Source organism: Sciurus vulgaris, assembly GCF_902686455.1.
Source record: "Sciurus vulgaris genome assembly, chromosome: 7".
Lineage (NCBI taxonomy): Eukaryota > Metazoa > Chordata > Mammalia > Rodentia > Sciuridae > Sciurus > Sciurus vulgaris.
The window spans coordinates 155,753,814-155,776,885 of record NC_136467.1 but is presented as its reverse complement, the minus strand read 5'-3'; the positions used below and the strand labels follow the sequence as shown (position 1 = coordinate 155,776,885).

The 23,072-nt window shown below is 44.3% G+C and overlaps 2 protein-coding genes and 1 pseudogene across 4 annotated transcripts in view; 2 read left to right on the top strand and 1 right to left on the bottom strand.

Annotated features, from left to right (window-relative positions):
- The window catches only part of LOC306666569 (histone H2B type 1-C/E/F/G/I), a 50,634-nt gene that overhangs the window by 27,425 nt on the left and 137 nt on the right, over nucleotides 1-23,072 (top strand). The window lies entirely within an intron of this gene.
- On the bottom strand, nucleotides 14,458-14,945 carry LOC306666567 (histone H2A type 1-C-like; annotated as a pseudogene). Its single transcript has one exon. The product of its transcript is annotated as a histone H2A type 1-C-like (transcript).
- Nucleotides 15,165-23,004, top strand: LOC306666570 (histone H2B type 1-C/E/F/G/I). 2 transcript variants are annotated; one of them, XM_079148734.1, is made up of 2 exons: nucleotides 15,165-15,593; nucleotides 22,918-23,004. In XM_079148734.1, the coding sequence occupies exon 1, from the start codon at nucleotides 15,204-15,206 to the stop codon at nucleotides 15,582-15,584; it is 381 nt and encodes a 126-aa protein (XP_079004860.1). In that variant the 5' UTR covers nucleotides 15,165-15,203; the 3' UTR covers nucleotides 15,585-15,593; nucleotides 22,918-23,004. The 2 variants fall into 2 exon arrangements, 1 of the variants encoding a protein (XP_079004860.1); XR_013765333.1 differs by having other exon boundaries at nucleotides 15,166-16,052.

The window sequence follows — 23,072 nt, the reverse complement described above, 5'->3', positions numbered from 1 at the left end:
CAGGGTAGGTCCCCCCTACCTTGGTTTGCTGTCCCACTTGGTGGTCATCTCTGGAAACACCCTCACTGACACGCCCAGAAGCCTCTTAATCTTAGGCCTCTCACAGTCCTCTCAAGTTGACCTCCAGATTAAGCTTCACACTAGACACACTCCTTTTCATAGAAGTTCTGAGCCTTCCTACAGGGCTGCTTCCCCTGCCACCTCAGTGGTGAACTCTCAGAACTCATCAGTGGAACTCCTTTACACAACTAGCAAAGGAAATGTCAGCATGATACGGTGTTCCTTCTTTCCCTCAAACTGCAGAAAGGCACACTAGTCTTCTGTATCACAAAACGGTCTTTGAAGATGTTTTTCACAAAGGAATCTTGCAAGATGACTTCAGCAAACTCTCATGTCCTACAGAAATCTTTTCCTAAAGAGTCTGAATTCTTTAAAAATTTTTTTAAATTTGTTCTTTTAGTTATTCATGACAGTAGAAATGTATTTTGACACTGCATACATACATAGAGTTTAACTTCCCATTCTTGTGATTGTACATGATGTGGAGTACACTGGTCTTGAATTCATATATGAATATAGGGAAGTGATGTTCAGTTCACTCTGCTGTCTTTCCTATTCCCATCCCCTCTACCTTCCCTTAATTCCCCTTTGTTTAATCCAGGGAACTTCTATCCCTCCTCACCCCACTTATTGTGAGTTAGCATCCAACAGATCAAAGAGAACATGAGGCCTTTAGTTTTTTGGGGTTGGCTTATTTCACTTAGCATAATATTCTCTAGTAGTTCCATCCATTTACTGGCAAATGCCATAATTTCATTCTTCTTTAAAGCTGAGTAATATTCCATTGAGTATATGTACCACATTTTCTTTATCCATTCATCTATTGAAGGGCATCTAGGTTGGTTCCATAGTTTGGCTATTGTGAATTGAGCTGCTCTAAGCATTGATGTGACTGCATCACTGTAGGATGCTAATTCTAAGTCCTTTGGGTATAAACTGAGGAGTGGGATAACTGGGTCAAATGGTGCTTCCATTCCAGGTTTTCTGAGGAATCTCATACTGCTTTCCAGGGTGGATGCATCAACTTGCAGTCCCACCAGCAATGTATGAGTGTACATTTTCCCCCACATCTTGCCAACACTTATTGTTAAGGGGTCTGAATTCTGACTGTCTTAGTTAATGACTAGTTTCCCTAGTAATACTATAATAACTGTCTGTCTTGTTGGTGTAAATATTTGTGCGTTATGTTGGTGTCAAGCTCTTGGGGCACCTTTAGCCTAACCTTTTTTCCCACCTTGTGAGGGGGAAATACAGCTCATGTTCAACACTTATTTAAACAAAATATTTAAAGTCCTACTTCAAGTAAATTAATGAGTGTGTGTAAAGTTATTAACAATAATAATGAGTATAAACCAGATATCCTGTTCATGAATTATGTGTTAAAATTCTGTTAGAAATAACCACCAGGCATAGTGAATTACCTAATGACCTGTTAACTTTTTATTACTGTGTCCAAAATACATGAGAAGAACAATTTAGTGGATAGTTTTGGGGGAGCTGATGATTTCAGAGGTTTAGTACATGGTTGACTGACTCCATTGTTCTGGGCCTGAGTTGAGGCAGAATGTGGTGGTGGAGGAAAGCTGTCAGCTCACAGGGGCAGGGAAGCAGAGAGAGAACGTGAGGAGCCAGGGACAAGATCTAATCAATCCCCAAGAGCACACCCTCAGCGACCTACTTCCTTCTGCCATGACCAGCCTGCCTACAATTACCACATTATCCATTCCTAGTAGTCCATTCAAATATTCCGTCCATCAAATGGATTAATTCACTGATGAGGCTACAGGTCTCTTAATCCAATCTTTTCAACTTTGAATGTTGTTATGTTATGGATCATGTTTCTAACACACGAGCTTTGGGGGGACATTTCATAGCTGAATCATAACAGGACAAATAATAATAAGGGAGGGACATCCTCTGCACTCACTACCCTCCCCCACTTGCCATGAGAAGGAGTCGGAAGAGTGGCGTGCTTACTATGAATGGAGAGGCAAAATGAGCAGTCGCACTGCAGGGAGTGGTAAGCAGTGGAGTCCATGTCCACCCAGTCACTGAGGAGAGTCCACAAAACATCAATTCAGTAAGTGAAAATTCATGTATACCATATACTTTCAGAAGGACACTTTAACCAAAAACATCCATTTAGCTCATTAGGAAGGCTTCCTGTGAGGGTGGGTGAAGTGAAAGACAGGAGTATGTAAAACACTCTTCCCTCTCTCTCTTTCTCTTTTTCTCTGCGGATGGTGTTCCTGGAGGCAACAGGTGGGCGGGCCTGGAGAATTAAAGACCTTCTATACCCTACTTTCTGAATACAGGAAGTGGCCAGGTCTGAGTACTTCCTCCCCAAAGGGAGTCTAAACCAAGAGACTGCAGATTATTCTCTGGTCTAATCCTGTCCCCACCTCACCAGCATGTTGGACCCCAGGTCTTCATCCTAACCCCTGCCCGAGACCCACCCTAGACCACCAACCTTGGCAACCCAGATTCTTGACCCACTTGATGATGAGGATCTCGCTCAGGACTCCATGCTCAGTGTGGCAGGAGGTCATAGCTTCTTCTCCCCTAGGGACAGTCCTATCCACCCAGCACTGGCAGGTTCCATTTCCACTAAGGGACACCCACTGTGGTTGCCTGCAGGGTGAGCTCAGCATGGTAGCCCAGGGGAAGGAGCACAGGGCTTGGCACGGCAGTGCTGTTTCCCAGTGGGCACTCAGATGGCGGTCACTGATGTGGAGGGGTACTCAGAGCAGAGTGAAAGAAGGGTGAGTCCTGAGCTCTCCCCTTCCCAGGGCCTCCCTCCCACCTTGGAGATGTTACTTCAGTTCATGAGACCCAGAAACCACCTGCAGGCCGGTCCTGGGCCCTCATCTAGCGACTCGGCGTCAGTCCTCCTGGAAAGCCTCATGGATGGGTAGGTGGTATGGGTTGAAGTGTTTCTCCCCAAATGTTGTGTAAGACCTTACTCGTCGTACCTGTGACTGTGACCTCATTGGGAAGTAGGCTCTTTGCAGATGGTCAAGTTAGGATGTTCCTTAGGGTAGGCTCTAATCCAACCTGACTAGCAGCCTTACGCACAGGGAGATTTTCAACACAGACACCGACTGGTACTGAGGGAAAACATGAGAAGACACAGGGAGAAGACCCTTTCAAGCCAAGGCTACCAGAAGCTGGGAGAGGGCCCTAAATAAATCTTCCCTCACAGACTTCAGAAGGAATCAAACCTGAGGACATCTCGATTTCAGATTTCTGGTCTCTGGACTTGTGAGATGATAACCATCTGATATTTAACCTCTCAGTTGGAGGTACTTTGTAACTGCAACTCCAGAAAATTAATCCTGTAGATGCTATGTTTTGAATCATATGTACCCCACACATAGACGAAAACCCTAACCCGATGTAATGGTGTTTGGAGATAAGGCCTTGGGGAAGTGATTGGGACAGGAGGAGTTTTGAGGATGGAGGGCTTGGGATGGGATGAGTGCCGATTCACAAAGAGGCAGGAGAGAGCCCTCTTCTTTTCTTCCTCTCACCCCCTTGTGCATGAAGGCATCACCATGTGAGCCCACAGGAAGAGGCCACTGCCTGAGAAGCCAGAAGACAGCCCTCACGAGGAGGCCAGCTGGTCAGAACTTGACTTAGGCTGCCCAGCTTCCAGAGCTGTGAGGAAATCATTTTCCTTTTCTAAGCCCCCGAGTGTATGATGTCTTGTCAAGGTAGCTCTAGGTGAGTGAGATATGAAAAAGGATGAATCCTGGAGTCTTAAACAGCACAGTGTTTGCCCTTCCAGAGGGAGGATTTGCTGAAATTTCTGTGAGCAAAATTCAAACGAAGTAAATTATTTTTGAGAACTTTAAAGGAATGTGATAATGTGACCAGAGCTGAAAAATACCCCCAAACACTGCTGTCTGACAGAACTCTGAGTTGATGGACGTCTTCCAACACTTTTCAGAACCATTGCTACCTGCCACCGTGGCTACTGCGCATGTGGGAAGTGACTAGCGTGTCAGAGGAAAATCATGCTAAGTTTTACTTAACTTTAACTCATTATGTCAGCAGCTTGTGGGGCAACACAGGTCTAAGATGGACTCCCGCTGGATTCAAGGGGGGGTGCTGGTGTCATAGCAGCAGTAGGTGACACACGTGCCAGATGCTTCAGCAGGTCGCCAGGCCTGGAGGTAAGGCTACTCACCCCAACTCACCACCAACGTGTGGTCAATGTTATTAATGTGCATTTTTATGTCCTTTTCCATACAGAATCTCCTTTGGTACTTTAAAAATGTAACATTCTGCTGATTATTTGACAAAACTAAATTAAATGCTCTTCTTTAAACTTTCAATTTGCAAAGTTCATTATTGCATTTATTAATCTCCCAAATATTTAAATCATTTTTGATGGGGATTTTGCAATGTAATAAAATTTTTAAGACTTTTCATTTGTGACTGTAAATTTGATAGGTTTCTAAAGTATCTATGTATTCAATTAACAAAACCACTCCAAGTGCTTCAGTACCTTTCAAAAGTCTAAGTTTGTCGGGGTCTTAAGCCCCCTTACTCTTCTCGACCAGGCAAGGGAAGGGGACACTCCCCAACAAGGTCAGACCAGGATAGGTAGGGCCGACTGACCGCCTGCTCCCAGCCCTCTGGGCGGAGGACAATCAGACATGGCAGGGAGACCAGTCACAGCAGGAACTCATTTATTGAGGAAGTCACACAGCTTTTATGTAGGGTGGGGGGCTAGGCGGGAACCAATCAGCTTAAAGGTCAGCAAGGCATGGAGGGGTTCACGCAGGCGAGAGTCCCATAGGACTATATGGCAAGCACGAGCTGATCACATTCGTGGAACTGTTAACCAATCCCTGAGGGTGGTCCAATTTATCGTCATTAACTTTTGAAACCGCCTTTGAGGCCTTGATCTTGCTCACTCACCGGGGAGTAAGGAGTCAGCCTGAGTTAGTTAACGTGTCATTAGTCCCAACATAAGTTCATCCTTCATATAATGAATCTTAAATATTCTTAAATGTTCTAAAAGTGCTTATCAACTCAGTAATATAGCAAAAAAAATCACAAGGATAATTTATTTCTCAACTATAATCTTATATTAGTCAGTCTTTTAATTATCTGAAATACCTAAAATATGAAATATGTACCTGTTCTTTTTTAACACGAAATATTAACATAGTGGGTTTGATTTACTTTATCACTTATTAGCGTAAATCTGCACATGCCCAGGGTTAAGAGACATAGCTATGAGGCTGCCAGCCTCCCCAGGAGTAACTTTGGGTCAGCTCTCCTGCTGACTGTCCATAATGATCAGAGATTTTAGGTCAGAAAGTAATTTCTGAAGCCATAACTACTTAGGACTGATTCACCTACAATCCAACTGATGGTGTGTATAATTGTGGGCCATTAATCCCCTAAGCGCCACTCAGTCCACTCAGCCTCTCCAAGTCCAGGTCCCTGGGAGGAACTTAACTCTACCTTCCTACAGCTGCCTCACTGTGAGGCGTGGTTGTGTGACCTCCACTCAGATTCTGCATTCCTGTGGCCTGTCACCTGCGAGAGGATGCTCTGGTAACACTTGGAGCACATCCTGCAGTCCTGTCCACAGGTGTTAAAACATGTCTGAAGGACGGATGTGCAAGATGAGGAGAGCGAGCTTCAGGAATACTCAGGAAGGAGCTGGGAGAAACACAACCACCATGCATGAGATCCTGTGTCCTGGCCCCTGACAGGAGAACTTAACTCAGAATCTAGTGCAGAGTGAGAGGCACAGCCTGCCTCAGGTGAAGGGATCCTTCATTTAAATTGTACTTTCCCAGGTTCTGACTCTTCCTCATTAGTGGGAGACAGGGTGCTGTATTGCAAAGCTGCTCCCTGCCCTTTCTGTTGCATCACAACCTAGCTTGTCAGTCTGAAAGCTGCTCTCCCCCGCCCTTTCCGGAGCAGCCATTTTCCCCGCCTCCCAACTACTGTCAGTCTGTGAACATCCTAGCTAGCTATTGGTTCATCCGTCAGCTTGCAAGTATCCTTCTCCGTTATTGGTCCCCTGTTAGCCCAGCGGGATTCTTAAAGATAGCTTCACCGCCATCTTCTCTCTTGCTTTTCTCTCCTACTCACTTGCTTTCTTTTCTTTCTCCTCCTCGCTTTTCCACTCTCTCTAGCGCGCACCCTTTCTCGTTCCCTTTCTTTTCCTCTCATTTTCTCTCTTACCCTTCAGGGAGACACTCTGTTTGCTTAATAAACTCCCTTATGTGATTTCCCATGTCCGGCGTGGTTTCCGTGGGATCCCTTATAGGTACTTTGGTTTCTCATGTGAAATTCCCAGTCAGGAAGTAGATGCCCCGTTCAAACTGAAACACAAATTCCATTCCAGGGAGTCGGTGTTGAGACCATGAATTAAATATCACCGAGGTTCCTGTTGTAATTTCTTGTGATTTTGGTCAGGGACTGCTCCTCCCTTTCTTGTCTCCTTCCCCCATACCCTCAGGTCAATCCCTGCTCTGACAGAACCAAGACCCAGTCACAATGGACCACAGGCCCAGACACTGAACCTGGTGAAGTTCTGATGGGCACTGGCTTCTCTCACCAAAAGATGGGGGCAGAGGCATGGAGGGTCTCGGGCTGAAGCTAGTCTAACCGATTCCACTAGAGGACGGTTACCTTGATTGCACCAGAAGTTTCTTCCCGGGTCTGGGGTACTTCTGAAAATAGTGCTTACAGTCACCATTGATAAAGACAAACTGCACCATGCTTTGGGCTCAGGGTCATCAGCATTCCAGCAGAGCGATGCTGGCTGGAATGTGAGGTAGTCCTGCTCCTCGTAACTGTATTTCCAGAAGTCTTGAAATTACCATTCTCCTGGATGTCACAGCCCAGAGCCATCTGCAAAATGTGAGGCCCTGCCCCAAAGCCCAAAAGGAGCACTGCTTCAGGCTGAGGAGCTTCACTTCCTCTTTCTCCTCCCCACATGGCACTGGGGCAGAGAGGAACTACTCCCCTCCCTGCCCCTCCTTTAGAGAAACTCTGGCAGAAGGGCTGACTCAGATGTGTCCTGAGACTTTGATATGCTTCTGAGAAACTGGGGTGGGGGAGGATAGAGGCCCTCAGCCTCCTGGGGTCTTGTCCCCACCCACATTCAAGGCTCATTTTCCTACTCACCAGGCTGCTGGCTGTGTTGCTCCATGTCCCAGAGTAACACTATGGATTTCCTCCCAAAGAGCGTCACACTCTGTACCAACTCTCTCTTTGGAACATTCCAGTGTCTTCCAGAGGCCCCACTGCTGAATGCTGTGGTCCCTGATATGGTATTTTAGAAAGAGCTGATTTTTCACATGTGCAAGGGCCTTCATCTCAGTATTGTCGTTGACTGATAGGGCTACGGTAGTGAAGAGAATTTGGAGGGAAAATGACCCTGAAATCAAGGTAGGAACTCCTTTCTTCAGATAGGAGTTCTCCAACATGGGTAGTGGCAACACAGAGAGATCATCTCTGAGAGCACAAACCCCACGCATAGCTACCAGAGGAAGTGTGGGTCATGGACCAACCCCTCAAGTCTCCTATTGTCCAAATCTTACTCTTTATTGAAGGAAGAAATGGGAAGTAGAATACAATTTGCAGTTCTAGACCAAAAATCATGCTGGTTAATTTGCACAGGAGAGTGACTTAAGATTCTCACCATCTTCTGGAGAATGCATTATCCTATCTGTGAATGGGAGTTGGGTGTATTATGAGAGCTCACAGAGGAGGATAACTCTGAACGCACAGAGATTTCAGTAGCATCCTCAAGGACGAATAATCTCAATTTCAACCAAAGATGCTTTTCAGTGGACTTTACTCCTGCCTTTGTCTTCCTTTGCCACAAGTGGTAGAAACCAAGGGTGAATTTCTAGCAACGAACAGGTTTGAAACTTTTCTAGGGAATTTTTTTTCTCTCTTCATCTACTCATTTAAAATTGATAACAAATTGCTGTACACTTTAGGTCTCCTCTTACCGGGCCCCTCCCTGACTCCTCTCAGTCCCCAGATCCATGACACGGTGCCACCTCACCCTGGCCCAGGTGCCTCCCTCCACATAATTCATGATCATACTGAAATTCTCCTCTTACCCCAACCACCCCTTGCTCCTAAGATTCTACTACCCTGTGGAGACTCCTCCTTTGGCTCTACCTGCTTCCCCCTTTTCCTCTGCCTCTTTCCCAACCCCTTCCAAATATGTCCCCGACTCTTGTCTAGGCTGGCTCTGTGTCCTTTGTTGGCTTACCTCAGCCCTTATGTTCAATTTAGGCACAGAAGAAATTCTGCTCAAATTCCAAAAATTGGAGCTAAAAGACCTCAGAACTTTTTAAAAAAATATTTTATTTAATTTAACCACTAAGGGAAAGAGCAGGGTCCTTGCAGAGAAACAACTGCCTGGAAAATTACCACACCAGAGGAGCATCTGAAGTGGCTGGCATCCAGGGCATCTGGGAGGGGTGCAAAGAACCCTGGGCATCCTGTATGGAAACCCCTGGGTCTTGATAGAAGTGGTGTGGCCTGGGAAAGAGCAAAGAAAAGAAGTGTGACGAGTTCTTGCACACTGGATTGAGGTGTGGGCGACATGACTAGCAGTCTGGATTTGTGGAGATGAAGGAAAGGCAGCAAGCAGTTTCACTCCTGGAATACTAACGTGAATAAGTGGACTTGTGGTAGTATCAGTTACTGAGTTGGGAGGACAGGAGCAGGCGTTCTGAGGGAGCATGGTGTTACCCCTTGCTCAGGATCAGGGTTCAGAGGCCTCTTGACATTCGTAGTGAAGATGTCAAGGAAGGATCTGGAGATGTACTTTACTTTTCAGGGAAGAGGTCAGGGTCAGCGATGGGAAGTTGGAGGTTTATTATAGAGATGATCCTCGAAACTGCAATGATGGAAACCATCAAGGACACACAAAATAGGAATCTGAACCAGGCTCCAAGTTTCTAAAATTTAGAGCATGTAACATATGGATTATTTTGAGATAAATATTTAATGCAATGACATTTGCCGTGGCACATAGTCAAAGCTCTGTAGTTTCAGCTCTGGCTATCAAAGAAACAGGAAAGAATGTACGTGCTCAACTGGCCAGAGTCGGGGGATAACTTATGAGCCAGGAAGAGCACCTCACTGGAAGCTGACCATTCTGGGACTTGATCTCGAACCTCTTCTTCGGAATAGTGGGAAAATTAATTTCTGTTGTTTAAACTGCTCAGGCTGTGGTACTTTGTCGCAGCCGAAACTGACTGATAGATTTGGGTCCCAAGAGGTGGGGTCCTGCTGCAACAAATACCTAAAAATTTATATATGACTTCAGATCTGGTGATAGGTAAAGGCTGAGAGAGTTTTGAGGTTCATGCTAGAAATAGCTATTTGCTGTGAATGGACTCGCAGTAATAATACAAATGCTAACAGGAATCCTGGTAGAGCCTCAGAAAGAAAAGAGGAGAGGTAGAGAAACGCTTCTATTTTCTCAGAAAATACATAAATAATCATGAGCAAAATGTTGGCTCAAATATGGATGTTCAATTCCATTCTGGTAACGTCTGAGATGGAAACGAGGGATATGTTATTAGAAACTGGAAGAAAGGTGGTCCTTGTTATAAAATGGCACAGAAGTTGCCTGAACTATGTTCGAGTGTTTGGGGGAAGGTAGAACTTACCAGCCACAGAACAGGATATTTAGCAGAGAAGATTTTTAAGCAAAGTTCAGAAGGTAGAGTTTGGATCCTCCTTACTCCTTACAGTAAGGTGCTAGAGGAAAGAGAGAAATCGAAGCAGGAATTGTTAAGCAAAAAGGAACCAGAACTAGGAGGCTTGGGAGTCTGTCAGTGTGTCTATCTGGTAGAAAGCTTTTCTTAAAGAGGAGTGTTGAGTAGGATTTGATAAAGTGTCAAGGGTGCCCCTCAAGAACTAAATCAGCCATCTCAGCAGAACACAAAAGAGAGAAGGGAGGACACCAGGAGAGACACTAAACACAGGAAATGGGAAGTAAGCGAGGTGCTCAGACCTCCTGAATTCTACAGGCAAGACCACGGGGCCTTAAGCATGGACCATCCTTCCAGGAAAGGAAAGAAAGGCGCCAGGGGACCCAGAGGTGATGGGAGCTGCCACAACCACCATGGCACCAGTGTGGCGCGAGAGCATGGGGCGCAGGCAAGGATGGCTCCACCTCCTCAAGGGAGTCCGCAAAGTTGTGAGGGCCAGCCCCTGGGAGAGAGGGCGTCAATCCAAAGTGGAGAGACATAAGATCTGACAGATATTGCCCTGCCCGGTCATGGACTCACCGAAGACCTATCACCCCTCCCTTCTTTCTTTACTTCCTCCCTTCCTCCCTCCCAGCTTCCCTTCCTCCCTTCTTTTCTCTCTCTCTTCTTTCCTTCCTTTTAGGATGAATGTCCATATTATGCCTGTCCCATAATTGTGTTTTAGAAGCACAGAACTGGTTTCCCAGGCTCATGGCTGGAGAGGAACTTTGACTTAGGACAAACCCTACCTTGATTCTCAGCTGTACATTATGATAAATGTTACACTCCAGGCTTCAGAATCGATGCTGTGATGAATTAAGGAGTGGGGAGGTGCTGTTGGGATGGAATGAATGTATTTCGCATGGTAGGAGGGACATAAATTTTATTGGGCCAGAAGAGAAATGTTACGGACTCAATTGTTACCCCTTCCCCCAATTCTTATGTTGAAGCCCTAAACCCCAGTTTGACTGCTATGTGAACACACGGTTTTAGTAGGTAATGAAAGTTAAAGAATATCCTAAGGATGGACCCTAAACCCATAGGACTGAGCCCTTATTGAAACTCGACAGCACTCTACTCACGTCTGAGGAAAGGCTGTGAGAACACAGGGCGAAGGTAGCTCTCTGTGAGCCAGGGAGAGTCTCGCCAAATGCCCGTCCTGGCAGCATTGGACATAGGCTTCCTTACTCTACAGCTATAAGAATACAAACCTGTTGCTTAAGCTGTGCAGTCCGCATCATTTTGTTGTGGCAGCCTTAGCAGACTGAGACTGTCAAGGGCATGTTGCAAGTTTAAGCAATGCTGGCAGCCAGTCGCCATATTCCCAAGTCTGGAGCTTAGCGTACCTGCTGCTTTCAGATGGAGCCTTAAGTGTAAGCAGTGTGTGTGAGTTCTACATCCTAAAAACGTGGCTTCCCTCAAACTGTCCAAACTACAACTGAAACAAAGAAGTCACTGAAGGTCTGATACGGTTTCAGTGTGATAGACTAATGAATTCCCTGCCTGACAATCCACTTTATTTTGGAGTTACATGACACATTCCAGTGTCTCTGGAAGGTGTGATGATTGTACTTATTCTTTTTCAAAAAATATATGTTTTTGTTTATTAACAAATTTTTCTAGGTATAAATATAGGTTATGGATGTTTTTTAGTAAACTTCTTTATGTTAATCTTTTTGGCTTGTATAATATTTAGATAATTGGCATTAAGAATAAGAGGCTAGACTCTTATGGCTACCCTTATTCTTATTTCAGTGTGCATAAGAAGGATCTCACTTAAATTTCTAAATATCTTCTAATACATATGCATTATATTTACCAGTAATATATCAATTTATGATTATAATTTAGAATCAACAGTTGACAAACCTTTAGAAAGTAACCTAAATCTTAAGTACGTCAAAGTGTTTTACAACTGGCTCTAAAATTCATCATGCTTGCAAAAAAGAATCCAAATGATACAGGATAACAACAGCAACAACAACAGAAAAAAACAGACAGATGAAGTAAAGAAAAGGAGAATTTGGATATGTAAAGGGGAATGTAATAATTGCTGATATTGAGTTTAACCAAACTACGTTGTTCAGGGTACATTAAATAACCAAATAATAATTCTACCCAGACTCACTTCTCAGTAACACCCTGGGATAAATTTGTTGCTGGTGTCCAGTGCCTTTAGCAAATGAGTAGCCTGGGTGTAGCAATCTCTTCAACTTGCCCCCAATTTAAACAGTATTTCCCAGAACCCTTGAGGCATGATAGATACCTGCTCAAGGGCTGAGCTAAGGAGGATTTATTTTCCAGTACAGAATTTCCCTGGAGTAACTAGGGTTTTTAGATATAAATAATGGCAGCGCAGAGCTAAAGGAGGTGTGCTGGAGACAGAGGTAGGACAGAGCTATGACGGACATCATTTACTTGGAGGAGGCTCTTGGCTGTATCTCTTAGGTGAGAGGTGGACCGCTGGTCCCTTCTGTGTTTCTCTTAAGCTCCTAAAACAACCTCCCAATGCAAACTGGATTATTAGAAGGGAGGGACATTCTCCTGGTGAGAGAAGATGCTAGTGACAGTGTCCATCTGGTGTGTACTTAATGTCTACCCTGGTAATTAACTGACCCTCCAGAACAAAGTGCTTCCTGGCTGCAGCACAGTCACTGAGTCAGGCAGCTCAACCTTCACTCGGTGCCCATGTACCAAGTGTCTATTCATTCCAGATTCTGTGGTGACTAGCTACAAATTAACAGGATGGGGCCCTTGACCTTACTGGAAGTCTTGTTGAAGAAGAGACCATCAAGTTTAACAAAGTTCACAATGTATCACTCAGTATTAAGTAATCCAATACAAAGTGTTGTTATTGGAGCCCACAGGAAAGAATACATATTTCAATCAAATTTCCATTTCAGATTCTATCTCCTTGCCCTACTCAACACAAACTGACTTAGTAAGCTCTGTGTATCCCTTGGAAACCATCTCTGCCAAACCAGGTACCCTTGTTTCACTTACCACACTCTAAATCAAAAAAGGCACTGGCTTTTTTTTTTTTTTTTTAAATGGTGTTTTCATGTGAACACATTGTGAAGATTTATCTGTCTCTTCCTGTAAATTCAGGGGAAGTTAATCTCTCCTCCACCTGTAAGCTCTTCACAGAGTTTAAGATGCCATCAAGGACTTTGTAGTATGTGAGTACAGTTCATCCATTGTGTGTTGATTTTTCAGTCTCCATTTTTTTGACGAGAATCATTAGAAGTCCAGACCTTGGGATTTAAGGTAGAGCGCACAGACGTGGCTGGCACACAGCAAATGCCCAAGAGCCAACTCTCCTGACTAGCGCAAGCTGATTTCATTGCTGAGCCACTCCTTCCACAGCAAGGTGAGCATAGACAGGGAAGAGGTGGAGGCCAAAGGGGTTAAGCACCTAGACCAAGGTCATACACCTAAGTAGTGTGGGAGGTGGATTTAAGTCCAAATGGCTAGTAAATGAATATAGTCCCAAGGCTCATATCAAGTTATTCTAAACTAAGGATGCAAGTTGTCCAATACACAGTAAATGCCAGACTGAAAGAATGTGGACCTCCCTGCAGATCTAGGCCAGGAGCACTCTGAGGCCAGACCTGCTCCAAGTCTGATGGTTCTCAGCCTGGCAGCCCATTAGTTTCCATAACTTTCAAAATGCCTCAGAAAATTTAACATCATGTGGCCACTAAGGTGTCCACTTGATTTCCACCACCTGGCCTTCACCAAGCTCTGGGATACTGTACTTTTTTTTTTCTTTGAGAGCAGCTTTGGGGAAGAAACGAGGGAGATAAGGAGAGGATAACACCAGTCTCCAGCATTCAAGTCAGTATCTGGAATCTGGAAAGTAGAAGGCACAGCTGCAGGAACAAGCTTATGCTTGGATGAAACATAATAATAAATTCCACTACACATTGGACTTTAACGGAAAAGGGACCCATTCTCGAAATGCTTCATCGGAGCTCCAGGAGCCTTGAATATATTGCTCCTATGCTTGGCTAGTCCTGGAGCCCAGGCCTGGGCAAGCCTTGGCCCTGCTGGGCTTCCGTGCCCACGCACTCCCATTCAAAGCAAAATTATCATCCTCCCGCAAACTTGAGCCCCATAACCTAGGAAAGCAGGACCGAACAGCGGTTCTTGTGGGGAGAGTAGCTCCGTTACACATACTGGGAATTCGAGAGCTTCTTAAAATAGTTACTAAAAGCACTTAGTTGCCTATCAGGCTGTTTTAGCTTAGGAGCACAAAACTATTGGTATAATACACACAATTTATATGACAGGAGGGAGATGTTGTGGTTCTGCTTAAGTATGGCTTCAAGTCCCTTCAAGTAGTTAAGGGAATAGGAAGCTTGCAGACCACCTATTTCTCCACTTAAGCTGTTAGGTTCAATTTGTCAGTCACAACATCTTATAAATAGTGTGGTGAGATAAAATGCCTCTAAGTACGTACAAACGTTTTTGTTAAATAATTTTGTTTTCTACCTGTGACCAGTTTTTGCTTTCCCTCCCAAACCAAAGGCAAGAATAAGTTTTGAGTTACGCTAGAGTACAACTAGTTATCAGCTCTTTCTTTGAAAAAGTGGGGGGGCTCTGAAAAGAGCCTTTGGGTTTGATAACGTTTCCGGAAGCTCAGATGTCAGTCAGATCACTTGCCCTTGGCCTTGTGGTGGCTCTCGGTCTTCTTGGGCAGCAGCACGCCTGGATGTTGGGCAGGACACCGCCCTGCGCGATGGTCACGCGGCCCAGCAGCTTGTTGAGCTCCTCGTCGTTGCGGATGGCCAGCTGCAAGTGGCGCGGGATGATGCGCGTCTTCTTGTTGTCGCGGGCCGCATTGCCCGCCAGCTCCAGGATCTCGGCCGTCAGGTACTCCAGCACCGCCGCCAGGTAGACCGGCGCGCCGGCCCCGACCCGCTCGGCGTAGTTGCCCTTGCGCAGCAGGCGGTGCACCCGGCCCACCGGGAACTGCAGCCCGGCGCGAGAAGAACGAGATTTCGCTTTGGCGCGCGCCTTGCCGCCCTGTTTACCACGACCAGACATCGCAAGTCAGCACACTCAAGACACCAACACAACGAAACTAGGTTCTGACAAAAACAAATAGAGCCAGGAAGTATGTAGGACAGGCCTGCTTTTATAGCCATTTCCTGGCTAGTAAATCCGACTCTCTGATTGGCTAGAATAAGCATGATTTAAGAAACCAATAGAAAAACTGTATTTCCATACCTCATTTGCATAGTTCTGCCCCTGGATGACAGCCCTGCCGTTTGTCTTCCAATTAGGTAAGACTTGCTCTGCATCCCTCATTAGCATAAATGCCCTATAAATAGCAGAAATCTGCTTCACACTTTCATTATATTTCTGCTGTTTTGAGGCTTTAAAATGCCTGAGCCAGCGAAGTCCGCTCCCGCCCCGAAGAAGGGCTCCAAGAAGGCGGTGACCAAGGCGCAGAAGAAGGACGGCAAGAAGCGCAAGCGCAGCCGCAAGGAGAGCTACTCGGTGTACGTGTACAAGGTGCTGAAGCAGGTGCACCCCGACACCGGCATCTCGTCCAAGGCCATGGGCATCATGAACTCGTTCGTCAACGACATCTTCGAGCGCATCGCGGGCGAGGCGTCGCGCCTGGCGCACTACAACAAGCGCTCGACCATCACGTCGCGGGAGATCCAGACGGCCGTGCGCCTGCTGCTGCCCGGGGAGCTGGCCAAGCACGCCGTGTCCGAGGGCACCAAGGCCGTCACCAAGTACACCAGCTCCAAGTGAACTTGCCAAGTAAGCGTTTTTACACCTAACCCCAAAGGCTCTTTTAAGAGCCACCCACCTACCCACAAAAAGAGCTGTGGAGCACACTAACTTTCGTTGGGGATTAAACAATCTGGCTCAAATCGAAATGGTCAAAGTGGTTTTAAGAGTCCACATTGTCTTTGTAGGGATTAAGGCAGTAAACACTGCTCCTGACACTTCAGTATACCGAGACCTGATTGGTAGGCTCGAGCCAATCTTTTGTCTGAATACTAGTCTTCCACTCTGCCGCCATTGGTCTGGCGTTTTGAGCTTTGAAACAAAACCTACATAGTGGCCACAGGCAGTCTAGATAGGAATTGCAGTTCAGGACAGGCCAGCTCCCGAGTGCCGCTGCAGTCAAGTACTAGGGCGAGCGGGAGGGAACGGAGAAGCGAATGGAGTTGGCATACGCGGGTTCCACTGGGTCTGCCTACCCTTTCCAGAACGGTAGGTTCTTTTATGCGTTGCGAAATTACACCTTCCCTTAAGCATGAGGATCTTTTGTAAGTTAGTACAAAGAACAGACTTTTGCATCTTAGAGAAAATATGTGATTGTAGTTACGATGTTACTTAAGCACTCTATGATATCTGCAGTTTTCTGACACTTGGGATGTAATAAGCAAGGCCATATCAATTTAAGAATTCCCAGTTTTTTCAAAAAGATGTTTTAAAGGTGTTACCTCTTAGACTGTAACAGTTTTAACAGTTTCATTAGTGGTCTTCGTTAAACAGGGTATAAGAAAATGCAAAACTTTTAAATAATGAAAATTTTAATAGTTGGCATATATATTTATAGGGAAAATCATTTCTAATCAAAATTAACCTTATGGATAAACTCAAGCTTAATTTGGTGTAAGATGGTTATTTTTAACAGCATAATATAAAAATAACCTTCAGTTAATAGTGCACAGAAGCTTAGGGTTTATTTTGTTACTGTAATTAATGTGAATTTACTAATTTTTCCCCACTAGGTTTATTGGTTAAATGAGTAAATATTTTATTTATAATTTTTGAACTAAAACATGCGCTGGACTAAATTAAATCACAGTGTCCATTTTAAAGGGGATTGATTTTTAGAATGTTAGAAATTAGAAGGACTCACTATGTCAGTTTAAAAGGTGAATTTACATTCTATGATAACTTTAAGAACTTAGATGAATATTGAATAAATTAATACCTGATTTTTGCATCCTTACAATTTCTGACTTTGAGAACACAATACAATTTGCTGAAAAGTTTACTCAATGTAGTCTGCTATTTTTACACAGTTTATATTACCATTGATCAGCAGGTTTAAGAACTAATGTTGTCTTCGGAGAATTAAGAATTATGTTTGCCTTTGTCACTTTGGATTTGTAAAAGGCTGGCTATGTGACGTAGTGTGTGGGCCCTGAGAACCAGGTGCGTCGTTTGGGTGACTGCCTGTCCAGTTCTGCACCTGTGAACACCATTGCCTGCTCGTTGAAGGGGCAACCAGGTTCTATAGCTGCAGAAGAAACAAATACGTATACTAGATAATGACACTTTAGTTTGTTTATTTTTAAGAAAGTTGGTACTGTTTTGTAGTGTAATAAATTCAATTTGATATATGTCATCACTCTAAAGACTGCAAGCTTTTTTTTTTTTATATACCCATTATTTGTGTTTGCATCCTAATATAGTCAGTTTTCTCTGATACCTTTATTTTTACCTACCCTAAATTCAAAGTAATAAAACGGTTAAAATACCTTGTACACCAAAATACAACAACAACAAAACAAAACTATTTCTGGATCTTCATAAGAGCCATTGAGCAATGAGCATTTTTTTTCTCCACACCATAAGGAAAAGTGGAATGCTAAAATCATTAGTTTAATGTGAGAGTTTTCAGAGAATACCTAATTAAATGATTATAAAAATTGCTTTGAAAGTCCTTCTTGGAGGGTAGTAGTGTAGCTCAGTGTATAGTGTTTGCCTAGTACAGAGCTTGGGGTTCCATCCCCAATAATGGGAAAAAAAAAAAAAAGTCCTTCTTGATCAATCCTAGAACAGACTATTCACAATGAGCTCTTGAAAATAATGCCCTAGCACAATATCCTATTTTTAGACAGTCTTCAGTTTTTTTTCTCTCCTGTATTATGTAATTTTTTTTTTAACTTTGCTGGTTGAAAACAGCCTTGGTGTTTGATATAACTTGCACACAACTAAAGGTGTTCTAATAATTAACTAATGTCCTTGAGTTAATTGTTTGACAAAGCCATGTTGAGACTGTAGGACGCTTATAATTACCTACTTAAAAAGACAGGTGAGAATTAAATGAAATGAAAATAACACTTATTCCAGAAATGGTATGCCAATAAAATGACTACAGAACATTATTCCATGATTAAAAAAAGTAAAAGTCTCTGGAGATAGAATCTCCAAGTTCGACTCGGCCCATTCTTTGTTAGCACTGAGACTTTGAAGAAGGAAGTCATTTAATCTCTCTTTGGCTTAGTGTGTTCATCTGTGTCCTAAAGAGGAAGGTAGTAATCTACCTCCAGAAGATTCTAAAGATTAAAGATCTTTATTGCATACAAAGTTATGTATCTGCAATTGTTACAAATTTTATTTTTAACCATCTTTTTACTAAAAGGACTGACCTGAGGCAGTTTATGATTGGAGATCTTGGTAAGAGTTAGTCTATCATGAATGTGAAGAATTTTACAAATTATTTGCTACAAAAATGTCAACTGATTGCATTGTGTTTTCCCAATAGGTTTAAAAGAAAGTGTATTTTCCCAGAGTATATATAATTATCCCTTGAGACATTTCTAAGCATATAAAAACAACAGTCGTCTTGAATCTTCCTGATTTGGAAGGGGGTATAGATTTGCCACTTTATCAAACAATCCCAGTAATCTTCAATTAAAAAGGCATTAAGATTAGTTTTTCTCAAACTTTATCTTGCATAATACTGGATGACCAGGTATAAAATTAAGCTGGGCAGAGTATACAACTGTCTGTGTGTGATCGTTCCTGAAAGACATTCTGAGCTTTGACTAAATTCTTTGAATTAATTATTTAGCTTGGCATGTCCTCAAGTTCTGTGGGTTGATTATAAATTTTAAAAAGGAAGTGCTGGAGAAAGGTGCTTTCTTGCTAATTCTCACCTCAGAAGATAGGAAGAACGAAAATTGAACCGTGGCTGAATCGTTTAAACACTCAGGGTGGCCTTGTCATCCAATGAGCTATTTGCAGAGTAATCCACAGAAAAATCTGACTTTATCTCACTATTGATGTTAGTGCCCTTGCGTTAGATCTCCCTGCTGCTGGCTCAAAGGGACAAAGTAGCAGAGATGATAGACTTATCTCATTTTGAGAAAATAATCCTACCTGGGAGGCAACCCTGGGGCAAAATCTTGACCTCATCAAACCTACCTAGGCTAATCATCTGGCCATTCAGTTTCTCCAACAGTTAAAGAATTGGGTCCAAGAGCAGTAAGCATAAACCTTTATAATGTCTTTCTCCTCTAATCACCTTTCTTTCTTTATTCCTGGCCTTAATTTTTCTTTCAAGTTTTTTTTAAATCTATTATATGCTCAAACTCAGCAATAGAACAAAATAGAAAATACTGAAAATTTTAATTTTCAATAAATTTTCAGTTCTATTGTTAAACATTCTTAAACAATGGAGGTAATGGGCCTTGGGTACTAGATTTTAAAAGAAACATTTGGAATTTAGTGCACTGAATTAAATATATTTTTAGAAATTAAAAAATATATAAAGTAAAAAAATTAATAATTGTACAGATATGATGCGGAGTCTGAGATTCTGCATGGAGGAAACTTTCTAGCCGCAGATGGATTTCAAAGATGCCTGTGCCCAGAAAGCAGCAGGGCCAGGCCTTTGCAGCATGCTTGAAGAGTGTGCTCAGGAATCCAGACTCTTGAGAGGCAGAGACAGAACTTGGCCCTGTAGATCCTGAAGGCAGAGGGACTTTCAGTCAACTGGAAGTGAGGAGAAGGGGTGAGGCACCTCCCACCTGCTTGACCCGTGAGCTGGGTCCTCAGAGGTGTCCTGCTACTGGCTTGAAAGAGCTTTTGTTGCCTTCAGGAGCCTCCTCAAACACCTGAGACAAACAAGACTTGGCAGGCTCTGCCCCTACCCCTTCCCTGGGACCTCTCCTGCTCCTCCTGTGTCATGCCCTATGCTGGAGCCAAATATGCACGCACACATCAGCTTTTCCTGGTTTCTTTTTTTGAGCTTTCTCTCTCCCTTTCTGCAGGCATCTGCTTGGCCGCTGCCTTCCCTGCGAGTGTCTCTGACCACCACCTCCCTACCCTGGTAGCGTCTCTCTCCCATTGCTCTGTGTAACTTTTGCACAATTTTCACCTAATTGCCAAGACTTGTGAATTCTGATTTTATTACCACAATATCCTTAGGGTCTGTCCCTGAGCGTGGTAAACAGCAGATGCACAAAAACAATGGAATTAATTTATTCAATATTTTTGAACAATGATTATCTCTCAAGCACTGTTTGACATGTGTGCATATGCCAGTGAACAAAGTCAAAATCACTGCCCTCAGGAAACTAGGACTCTAGTGGAGTAAGGCAGAAAAACATAGTCAAATATGTGGTCTACTAGAAAGTGAGTGTCATGGAGGAAAAAAAAGAAAATCCAACAAGGAGCAGGGTTGGGGGTGAGTACTGTAGGGTGGGGTAATCCACTGTTTAACCAAGGGAACAAGTACTGAGCACAGACCTGATGCCTGGGTCTAAACAGAGCCTGCTAACATTCCAGAAGCTTTGCAGAGCTTGAGGTTTGCAGGGGGATAGCATTTGTTTATCATTACAGAGGAGAGCAGATATGGCATTAGGGTCTAGGTGTGCCAGGTGTCCGTGCTAGTGCAAAAGGCAATGTTGAGTTTGCTTCCACAGATAAACCACAGATCAAAGCAAGGTAAGCGATACTTGCTGTTGTATTTAATAGACCCTTGAAACTTAGTGGCTAAACACCATGGAAGTGCATTATTCCATTATATGGTGCCCCACAGTGGTGAGGGTGTAGCTCCTCCCTCAGCCTTCTCCCACTGCATCCCTTGGGGCATCCTTTGGTCTCAGAGACTCTGCTGGAGACTAAGGATCAGGCCAGCAGACGGAAGAAAGAAAATGCCTCTGTGAGAGAGATTGTCATGACCGGGCCTAGGAGTGGCACCTGTCATTCCTGTCGATCTTGCTTGGCCAGACTCAGTCTCGACCCCACCTCCCTGCCAGGGAAACAAGAAAATTCAGACTTCAGATTGGCTGTGGGCCCATGCAGAGAAACAAGCAGAATGTAGTGGAGGAAGAGCAAGCAGAGTCTGTCATCATGTCCAGTTCTTTGTCCTCCCTGTTCTGTCCCTTTCCTCTTCCTCTTCCTTGTTTCTATTAAAAGGCCTCATAATGGCTTCTCCTGAGGCAGTGACGACATCCAGCACAGACTGAGTATAGCTCAAGTCTTGGGATGATCCAAGAAGGGGCTTCTTCCAATTGTCCCTTGTCCTGAAGGACCCACGTCTGGATCTCTCGATCCTTCACCTGCTAAGGAGTCACCTCCAGGCCCGTCTCCTTGGGAAAGGACAGAGTTGCTGCCCTTATTGGACTTACATCTCAGCTGGGGAAGACAGGCAGCAATAGTTACCTGGTGATTGCATAGGATGCAAGAAAGGGATGCCTTTCAGGGAAAGGGAAATGTGAGACAGGGAAAGGGGGGCCAGGCAAGGTCACAGGTCTGATAATGCCCTTATTAACATCAATGCAAATGTCTAGTGGCCCCAGTAGTTAACAGTGTTGTAGTGCTTGCTGTGTCGGGCACTGTTCTCAGTGTCTTACTGTATCAATTCAGTTCATCTTCAGGCAACACAATGTTAGCAAGAGAGCATAAAGAAGGCCCAAGGGCTCAACCAGCCATGAGAAAAGAGGAGGAATAAAGCCTTCTTGGTTCTGTCTCTGAACTGTTCAGAGGACCATTTCCATGCCTCCCCTGAAGGTGTGGGACTGGAAGGGTGTGTGTCAGGGGGTGTGAGCACAGGGAGGGGGAGCTGTGCTTCCCTCCCAGCACAGTCCTTAAATCAGGCGCCCTTTCTAAGGTGTTAGGAGAACCTGTGTGGTATTTGTTAAGACTGGAAGTGAGACTGTCTATTAAATGCACTATGGTGACATCAGAGTTCATCCCTGGAATTAAGAGAGATCGCCGAGGGTTGTGGTACCCTTTACCAGCCTGAGAGAGGTCTGCTCCTCTCATGTCCACCCTCACTACCACAGGCTCTGCTTCCAGCCAGATCTTTGTTCAAAACTATCTAAATGTGACTGGCTACCTTTCATTAGTATATGCAAGAGATGTAACAAAAGTTTCTGTCTTTCCAAAGTGAAGTGATGGCCTGGGTACAGTATGAGTCAAGTTACAAGAATCAGGTTATATGAATGTGGGACACTTGTCACAGAACCTACATCTCCCTGCCAGACTACTGTGTCAGCCCTCAGGAATTACAGGGAGCTTCTCTTATGCAATCCCTGCATGCATTATGCTGTGCTGGGTTTGGACACCCGGAGAGCATAAAATGAGATGTGCCTTATTTACTCGTAAGAGGAGAAGGAAAATATGTTATATAACACTATAAGAAGCACTAAGCATTTATTTGGGTACTTTCTATTGTATATATTTTTCTTTTGACTACACATATTTGAAAGGAAGATGGAAGTGGGGGACATGGGAGTGACTTCCTCTGTCAGCTGCTCATAGGAATGAGCACTTGAGAGAAGGAGGCTTCTGCACACTCTTTGCAGCTCCCCGTGTGGAAGCCCCCACATGGACTCCCACTGTCCTCACTCGAGGGCTTTCTGCATGCACCTGGCCAAGCTGATGTACCCACTGAGACCATCCCACCCCTGGCTCATGTCACTAAGTCTCTTTTGAAAACCCCTAGTTCCTATTTCACCTGAAAAATTCCTATCCTTCAAGTCTCCAATCAAATAGAAGTTCCAGGTCACTGACTTGGCCACATTCTTCATTCAAGTGTAGACTAGAGTGCTAACCTGCAGAGGTCCACATCCTACAGTTGTGCTGCACAGACAGCCTCCCTGTGTCTTACTGTCCTCGCCTCTGAGGAGGAAGAGTGACAGTAGGTAACCGCATAAGGCTGTGGCAATGACCAATGCACTGGCGTCCAGGAAGTGCTTTAAACTGTGCCTGGCACAGAGAAGGCATCTGGTGAATGCCAGTTGCCAAATCATCATTGTTCTCAGAGTCAAGTACAATAACAGGTGTCTGAGGCACAGCACTGAACCGGTCAATTTCTTTCTTTTCACAGGAGGAACAGCCGGCCACTAGACATCTCTCCACCACTTACCCCTGCTGGACACTGTTTCATCTCACAAAACAATGACAATGAATGACACTGGGGAAAAGAGAACTGAAGGGACCTTTAACAGTCAAGGAAGGATGGACAAGCTCCTGGCTGCCACA